General features: G+C 35.5%; 1 protein-coding gene across 1 annotated transcript; it reads right to left on the minus strand.

The window, feature by feature from the left end:
- Nucleotides 1-373: 373 nt before the first annotated feature.
- On the minus strand, nt 374-811 carry LOC133328297 (uncharacterized). The gene has a single exon (XM_061536863.1). The coding sequence runs from the start codon at nt 809-811 to the stop codon at nt 374-376; it is 438 nt and encodes a 145-aa protein (XP_061392847.1).
- Nucleotides 812-9,948: the final 9,137 nt, after the last annotated feature.

Raw genomic sequence — 9,948 nt, forward strand, 5'->3', positions numbered from 1 at the left:
ATTTCAAAATTTCCTAGCCATATTTTTTTTTAATTTTCGCTTAAAATAAAAAAACATAAAAAATTAAGTTTTAAAATTTTAAATCATTAAATGTATTTTTTATTTTATAAATAAATATGTCTTCTTTTTTTACTCTTAAAATACTAAATAATATTTTTTATAACAAATACTAAAAAAACAACTTTTTTTTACTAAAAATAGATAATTAATGTTTTGTCGACTATCAAAATCATCCTTTACAAGAATATGAGGGTGTGTGTGTGAGGTAGGTATGTATAAGTGTGAGTGAATGTTCATGTGTTGGAATATCACTTTTTTGGTATGAGGCTTCATGTAATGTAGTTTCTCTCCTTGGGAGTAGCAGAAAAATTATTTAATGATGCAATTGTTGTTGTTGCAGAACATTGGGATGTACCGAGGGCCAACCATTGCCATTCTCATAATATTGCATAACATATTTCATATAGAGAGCGGCCCGTTGACGTTTCAGCTTCAAGGCATAACAGTCGGGAGATTGTTGCTGTGAGAATTGTTGGGCCAATTGTAAATATTCTTCATCGGAGCAGGATCGCTTCCTGGGTGATTGTGAGTCAGTGTCTTCATCCAAGGCATAGGGCCGGAAGAGACTGGGCGAGGTGGTTCTTTGAGGTTGTTGTGATGGACTTTGTGGTTGTTGCTCCTGTTCGTCAATTTCCATTTCGTCCTGACTGTCACGGCGTATCAAACGCATACCCAATTTCTTGTGTGAATATCCGCAGTTGAATTTTTTGTGAGTGTATTCGAAGTCGTTTTCCATTTGAGATGGTGCCATTTTGAGGTGATTTTTTGTTTGGTTTCTTAGATGTTTCTTGTTTGAGTTGCAGTGAGTGAATGATGTTTGCTCTCAGGATGGCAGGCTCTTTTATATCGTCCTACATATCCTCACTGCCAGCCAGGTAAATATTTGTCTTGTGTCAAATATCACAAAACACAATTTTTTCATATGTCGATCATATGTAAAAAATCCTTACATTATCATTAACTTAAGGTCATTTTACGATTATCCTCCGCCTGCTCTACTATTGTCCTTAAGGTTTTCCACCTTTACGAAAATCCCCTATTGTTTATGGCCGAACTTAATTTGTAGCTGTATTCGGGGTTATTGTCTACTGCATCCTGTCGATTACCTAACAGCAGGCATCTTTGCTACCTACAGGATAACTTATCAAAAGGACACATCGTCCTTACTATTCCAGTTTAACCTCACCCTACCTAAGGGTAGATCCTTTGGTTGTTGTTGGTCCGCCAAATGCCTTTGCTAATCAATTTTGCACACTTTTAATGCTGGCTAGCAAGATTGGCGGCTCTTCTTCTATAGATCCTTGATCCTTAATTTTCGTAAAGAAAATAAACAACTTGCTTGGCTGACTGGCCGTCCGTCCATCCATCCGTCAGCTCTTACCGCAATATGTTCCTAAGTATTACAAGACTATGAAACACTTAATTTCCAATGCTATCCCAAGGAAAAGAGCCGACAATCAAACGGCCGCTTTCTAAACGGCATTTTTATGATCTTCAGGTCCTTGAAATTTAATTAGTTTTTGCTCTTTTACGGCTCGAATTTGTTACGCTTGGTCGGTGAATTAACTGCTTCTACGGATTTTCCAAAAAAAAAAAAAAAAACTGAAAATTAAGTGGTTTGTCTCTCGCTCTCTGTAATCCTTGATATGGAAGAAGCCTTCTGCTAAATCCCCTTGATGCTGGAAAATTTAATCGCGCAGATTAATTAATCTTCCATAAAGGGGCCTGACAGAATCCGAAGATAGCAAATTGATGGGTAACAGTACTTAAAAATCCATTTAAGTATTCAGATCATAATCACATTTTCCTTGCAACAGGAGGTCCCAATCAAATCCTTTCACATTACAACCACCATCAGGTATTGTCTGACCAATTTATCATCGACGTTATCGTCATCTAGAACAGCCGTTGGCTGACAAAACGTTATCTCGCATTCGTCTCTTATCCTTACAGGAAATGGAAAATAGCCGGAAAAGAAAAATTATTATTGTTATCTTTTCTTTAGGATGGGTTGAAACATTCTTCCTCATTTTTGTTCTTCATCATTTTCCAAAGGCGGAAACCTGAGCCTTTTTGGCATGCTTGTAAGGAAATGTATTATCAACAACAACAGCTGTTATCTTTTGAGGTTATTATTTTCTTCACAAAAAGGACAATTGAAGGATAATAAAATGTCAATGAAAGACCTGATGATGATATGTAATGGCCGATTACATAAAACAGCTGATATTGCAGCCATACTTTACTAAACTTGCCGAAAGGGAATCATGATCCTGGTAATGCATCAAAGGTCCTTATATAGACCTTGAAAAATTCTTCAAAAGATCCTCAACCTTGAAAAAATATTCTTTAATAAATCCACGCCTTTTATAGGCCTTAGAAAAATATTCTTTAATAAATCCACGCCTTTTATAGGCCTTAAAAAATATTCTTAAATAAATCCACGCCTCCAATAGGCCTTGAAAAATATTCTTAAATAAATCCACGCCTCGTCCAGGCCTTGAAAAATATTCTTAAATAAATCCACGCCTCTTATAGGCCTTAAAAAATATTCTTAAATAAATCCACGCCTCGTACAGGCCTTGAAAAATATTCTTAAATAAATCCACGCCTCTTATAGGCCTTAGAAAAATATTCTTTAATAAATCCACGCCTCTTATAGGCCTTAGAAAAATATTCTTTAATAAATCCACGCCTCTTATAGGCCTTAGAAAAATATTCTTTAATAAATCCACGCCTCTTATAGGCCTTAGAAAAATATTCTTTAATAAATCCACGCCTCTTATAGGCCTTAGAAAAATATTCTTTAATAAATCCACGCCTCTTATAGGCCTTAGAAAAATATTCTTTAATAAATCCACGCCTCTTATGGCCCTCAGAAAAATATTCTTTAATAAATCCACGCCTCTTATGGCCCTCAGAAAAATATTCTTTAATAAATCCACGCCTCTTATGGCCCTCAGAAAAATATTCTTTAATAAATCCACGCCTCTTATGGGCCTTAGAAAAATATTCTTTAATAAATCCACGCCTCTTATAGGCCTTAGAAAAATATTCTTTAATAAATCCACGCCTCTTATAGGCCTTAGAAAAATATTCTTTAATAAATCCACGCCTCTTATAGGCCTTAGAAAAATATTCTTTAATAAATCCACGCCTCTTATAGGCCTTAGAAAAATATTCTTTAATAAATCCACGCCTCTTATAGGCCTTAGAAAAATATTCTTTAATAAATCCACGCCTCTTATAGGCCTTAGAAAAATATTCTTTAATAAATCCACGCCTCTTATAGGCCTTAGAAAAATATTCTTTAATAAATCCACGCCCACTTTACATCTTGAAAACCAGTGAGCGGAGCAGTATAGTCGGACGGGGCCGACCATGCGATACCCTACACAACTACCACGAACTCTAACTTTCTGAGGATGTTTATTCCGAGTCTGAGTAATATTTCGTGATATTTGCCCCCTCTTGTCCGATTAGAGGTTAACAACACCTCTTCCTTACTTTTTTCGAATATTCAGTACAGTCCTTCTAATTACTTGTCCAGATTACCTTCACGGTGGGTTGTGTTGTGATTTCCGGATTATACTCTACTCGAAAACACACAAAAAATTATGTTTTCGGTCCATTTCATCCCAAAATATTAATCTGATCATCGCCGAAAATTATAGGCGTTGTTCTTGACCATAACTGGAACTTCATGAAAAATTTCAAAGCCATCAGCGCGATATTTCTCCCTCTAATGTGGTAATGGGTTACTGAATAATATCTGAATACGTAAGCACCTGTAAATATTTGACTGTAACTCCCACATCTGAGTAGATACATCACTATATTTGGTATCAATTTAAAGGCCAACCACTCCTCTTGGATGTGCTATCAACTCTTGGGGTCTACATCCTCCAGGAGTAAATATATATGCCATAGAATACAAATTTTGTCATTTTTCACACAAAAGTCAGGGTCCATTTGACCCGCTAAATATTGACCGATCTTTATCAAAACATGCATGCTTATTCTCTGGCCCGATCCCCTTCTCCATGCAAAAATTCGCGGTGTTTGGGCCATAATTGCGGCCTCGGGAGCGACCAGAAAAACCGACAAAAATTTAGTATTTGGTCCATTTCATCCCCTAAATACTAACCGATCTTTTCCAAAAACAATAGGGGTCTTCATTGGCCAGAACCCATCCTACATGCAAAATTTCGTGAAGATTGGTCCATAACTGTGGCCTGTATCGTGTTTACAAATTATAATGGACAGACGGACGGACGGACACACATGTCTAGATCGACTCAGCTAGTCGAGATATGACGATCGGTACACTTAAAGGTGGGTCTAGGACCAATATTTCGCGGCGTTACAAACATTTGGGGCTGCACAAAGCTATAATACCCTGACAACATAGTTGTGTAGGGTATAAATATTATTTATAAATCCACGCCTCTTATACACATTGAAAAAATATTCTTCAAAAAATCCACGCCTCTTATAGGCATTAACAATTATTGTTTAAAAAATCCATAGAGCCTTGAAAAAATATGCTTTAAATATTTATCTATATTCCTCTTATAGGCATTGAAAAATAATTCTGGGAAGAAGGGACCTTCAATCAGAGAAGAATTTATATTAGATTATCATATGGTATACTGTAGCCATTTGCCAATTTGCATATAAACAAAAACATTTCCTTTACCCTAGTATAGGAGATTGTTATACGATTTCAAATGTCCGTTTCAAATGTCCGTTTCAATAAGTGCTCCTGTAGAGAAAAAAAAACCGGAAGATACTTGAAATTTTATTTCAATAGCCGTTGCTGTTATTTTTCTTTTATCCCTTATAAATATTGTGTTAACTCATGAAGGATAAATGGCTCCTTTGAGTAGATTGAGTAAAGTAAATTAATTGAAATGGGTTTTGTTATTCTAGATTTTTTTCCCATCCAGAATTTTTTTGTCTATTGTCCTTGAGAGGATGTCTATTGTAATTATAAATTGTCCTTTGTTATGGGACACCCAAAGGGAATTTTTTGTTTACATTACGAACGCAACAATTCATAGTCTATAAATAAATATTTCTCTTTATCCTATTGCAGTAGATTTCGAAATTAAATTATGAAGAAAAAAACTTTAAATAAAAAATGCTCTAAATAGAGAGCAGGACCGACTCTCAAAATACTGATCCATTTTCATTATTTTGAGAGCCTTTGCCGCATTTTCAAAATGAAGTGGCTCTATTTTGACATTCCGAATTCTTGGAGGGTGAACTACATCTTTGCAGACAATTTTCAATATATGGAGGTCAGAGTTTTGTCAATGCGCCTATATAAAGGTATTTCCGCGTTTATTGTAGTTTGATGATCCTAGAAGCATTTTCCAAACAAAGTGACTGTTATGTGGTTTGTCCGATTTTCGGAGGATAAAACAAAAAAAAATGTTCAATATAGCCCTTATGTAAAAGTTCCGCCTCAATTTAGGTGTGCTTAAGCACTTTTTCCATCTAAAGTGGCTATAATTTAACATTCTGTTGGACAAAATTATTCCACCAAATATTGTCCACCCCCTTTTTGGAATCTCTCTTAGTCCTTTGGGTCAGATTCTCGTAAAAATAAAAATATATTGAACTGAATTTCAAAAAGAGTTCTGCACAGATTGTTGTCAAGGTAGGTTGATGTTTTGACATAACCGCCATATAAAGGTCCGAATTTTACATCCGAAGTGACAGTTATTTAGAATTTCGGATTTACATAACGAGATTCTGTATTTGTAAGGTGTATCCGCATATTCCTACTGAAGTAACTGTAAATTGGAATTATGGATACTTTAAGGTCGAAGAACATATCTATAGGGTTTTTTTTTACCAAAATTTGTCCATTTTTGACATAGCCCTCACATAAAGGTCCTATTCGATATTTTGAATGTTTTATAGTATTTTCAACCAAAGGGTCTGTAATTTGACGTTCGCGGTTTTTCTAGAGTAAAAAAAAATTACAGAAAATGTTCCATATAGGTAGGTTCCTCCCACATACAAATCAGTCCCCATTTACGATATATTTAATCGTTTAGCCGCATTTTCGAATAGAGAGGTCTGTAATTTAGCATTATAGGTTAGAGAAAACCTTTGTTGTCCTTTTCATTATAAGTTTATATTTTCCATATATGTAGGTCCATATTATGATGTAGCCAACTTTAGGTACAATAGAACCCAGACTTGCGTCGTTAATGGGGAATCGCGACGCAACTCAAAACGACGCAAATCGAATCACCTTTTTGTATACATATACAAAATGCTCTGACATTTAATTTACTGGGGAAAATATTCAAAACAAAGCAATTTGAAAATTTGTTAACGTACCGGTGACAACCAGTGTTGCCAGAAGTTGTAAACGACAAAAAAGATGCTAAATCAGCACTGTAAATGCAAAAAATAGTAATCCACAATGTAGCTCGGAACGACGCAACTTGAAATTGCCACGACGCAAATCGAATTTTCTGGTTTTTGAAAAGCGACGCAACTCGAAACGACGAAAATCAGGACGACGCAAGTCGGGGCTCTAGTGTATTTTGATTGCTGCAGCCTCATTTTCGAAGCACGGATATATGTAGGAATTTTGGGGTTTCAGAGTATATCAATCTCTTGGTCCAACATATTCAGTCGCATGAATTTTAGGTATTTTGGGATTTTAACTACATTTTCCAATCAATGAGGCTCACTTTTATTCTAGGATCTTGCCCCATATAAAGAGTTGGGTCCATTTTCGGTACTTTTAATGTTTTTGTTACACTTGCCACTGATGTCTGAGATTTAGCATTCAGGTTGTGAAAAAATCTTTACAGATTTTGTTTTCAATATGTGTCCCTGTTTTGGCATATAAAATAAGCGACAATAAATAAAGGTTTCAGTGTATAAAATACCTATTGGCCGAACATATAAATGTTTTGACATAAGCTGTATACGGCCTTATTTTCAGTAGAATATAAGGCTTTAGAGAACATCCTTGCTATTTTACATATTTTAAATAGCCACAATTTAAAAACGAAGTTTTTGTATTTTCGGATTTTCAGTGTACAGAAGACTACTATGCAGAAAATAATCAACAAAGGCTAACGTTTTGACATACGCCTCATATGAACCCCCGGTCAAATTTTCGATATTTTAAAGATCTAAGTCGCAATTTCCAAGGGATATAAATATAAATAGAAATTTTGGCATTTTAGAGGCCTATTGGAATTTTAAATGTAGGTCTACATTTATATGGGATGGGTCCCATATAAAGAAACTGCTTTATTTTAGGTATTCCGTTTCCTTGAGAATAAAAAGCCTCCTGGCAAAGAATTTACTAAGCAGGTCCATGGGACCATTATCAAAATAATGGCCCCAAACACAAGCCCTCGATCGTTCGAGAATGGATGCTTTATAATTGCTCAGAAGGTATTCAAACACTTCCTCAGTCTCCGGATTTAAATCATATAGATAAATTATGAAGCATTGAATGAAAAATATTAGAAGTCCCAACATCTCAAGCAAGCCAAGTATGAAAAATGCTTCACCAGTAGAATGGGGAAAATTCAGACATTTTACACGGAAAATTTGGTAAAAATCTATACCGACAAGGCTCTAAAAAATAACATATGATATCATACTAAGTATTAATCCTCCAAAGAAAATCCGTTTGTTAAAAAAAAATATTTTGGATACTTTTCAATATGAGGTTGTAATTACCATATGACACCCTACACAACTACCACGAAAATCTAACATTCTGCGGTTTTATATTCTGAGCCTGGCAATATTTCGCAATATTTACATTCTCTTGACCGGTCAAATCCGGTTTTTCCGAAATGAATATTTACACCATAAAATACAAATTTTGTCACTTTAGATTTTGGTTGATTTGATACTCGGAATATTGACCCATAATCTAAACAGACGTTCTAAGTATGTGATGTTGTGGCCTCTAGAGCGACCTCTAAATATCATCTCAACATGACCGAAAATGACCATAACCCTAACTTACGTTTCCACGACAGAGGGTTCTACGATCCAAAACGACCCGAGTCATACTCGGCCAACGTCTATCACCTCAGCCCATTGTGTAAGAGCAATAGGGCTGCTACAACAACGACATAACCCTAACTTAATGTAAAATTTCAAAGCGCCCTCTAGTGGGGAAATAGTAATACTAAAAAATGTCATTACACATAGACACCTTTAAATATTTACGTATAGTACCCACTCCCGACTACATACAAACAAAACTGGTATCAATTTAAAGGTCAACCACTCCTCTTGGATATACTATAAATTTCTCGGGTGTTGGATAATGCAAATTTTGCAACTTTCCACATAAAAGTCAGGGTCTGTTTGACAGATCATTATCAAAACAAGCATGCTTATTCTTTGACTCATGTTAAATTTCGATATTCGGGCCATAATTGTGGCATCTAGAGCGACTAGAAAAACAGACAATATAAACAACAGGGGGAACCGGCATTACATGCAACATTTCGTGAAGGTTGGTACATAACTCTGTTTACAAATTATCATGGACAGACGGACGGAGACACGGGTCTATATCGACTCAGCTAATCGAGATATACTTAAAGGCGGGTCTAGGACCAAAATTTCGCTGTGTTTCAAACACTTGGGGCTGCACAAAGCTGTAATACCCTGTAGGGTATAAAAACGAAGTGTATGCTTTTGACTGTGACACACTGTAAATCCTTTTGTAGGTATCTTAACTATCCGCAATTTTTCGAACAAAGCGGTTGTGATTTGTTACAATGAATTTTCAGAGAACTCAGTCCTCATATAAAGACACAGAAAACTTAGCACCGAATTATATACTTTGCTGTCAGAGAAATTAAATTTGAAAAGCGTGGAACATGCCAAAATATAGAGCGATAAAAAAACTTTTCTCCATGAAGACTTTTTCTGAGAGTCGGGATAATCAAATTGCTTTTAATTGGCTTTAAAATAACCATTATGTGTCTTAATGATTCAGAACGCTAAGTGGTCTGGCAGCATTAGAGTTGCTCTGGGAAACTAGGTTCCAAATCCAGCCTTTTCATTGCAAAACTTCGATCATTTAGCTCGACTTGAAATAGAAAAATCTGACTTAAAAATCATTCAAATAATCATTGTCCTTACAGGCAAAACGTAAATAAATAAAAACCGATCAAGAATATTTATTCTTCATATAAAACTCCATTCTTACTGGGGGCGTCTTCTGATAATTCCATCCGATCCTCCATGGTACTAATCTCCTATATGGTACTAAGTCATAATAATCAAATTATGAATAAAATGTCACCAAGTGTCATTTCCGTTTCTGCTTAAAAATTTAATTTCCGTTTTCCTCGATTGTTTTTCTTCATAATTCTCAAAAACAAGATTTTGCGCGAAATTCTCGACTAATGACTTTTTAGTTCCATTGAATTCCACTTTCTTCCTAAATATTGTTTTATAAATTAAATTGTTTCTGATTACAATGACGACGACTTGGTCTTGGTTTATGAAGAACTCAAGACGAAACTCTAGGCCATTTGTTTTGAATTAAAAAGAAATTCAGGAAAACAAAATTCCGAACAACAAAAACAAAATAGTTTTTGGATGGGTCATAAAGAGGATGGACGGACAGATATACAGAGAAGAGGATGGGTGGTTGGACGGACAGAGAAGAAGATGTGTGGACGGACGGATCAGCCGACAGACAATTATTGCCTGTGTTCCGTTTTATTGTAATTGTGACCTTTAAATTTCTATGGCACCCAACAAAAAAAGAAATGTCACCAAGCGGCTATTGTCTGCCTGCTGGATAGATGGTTGGCTGGATTTTTACAGGACAATAGCAAATCCCAATGACACAACTCCCCCTCCTCGCAT

This window comes from Musca vetustissima, unplaced genomic scaffold, assembly GCF_032173495.1.
Source record: "Musca vetustissima isolate MV318-11 ecotype Yass unplaced genomic scaffold, APGP_CSIRO_Mvet_v1 utg145072, whole genome shotgun sequence".
NCBI classification, from domain to species: domain Eukaryota; kingdom Metazoa; phylum Arthropoda; class Insecta; order Diptera; family Muscidae; genus Musca; species Musca vetustissima.

Coding starts and splice junctions, on each gene's coding strand:
- LOC133328297 (XM_061536863.1), bottom strand. CDS start 811: ATGGCACCATCTCAAATGGAAAACGACTTCGAATACACTCACAAAAAA.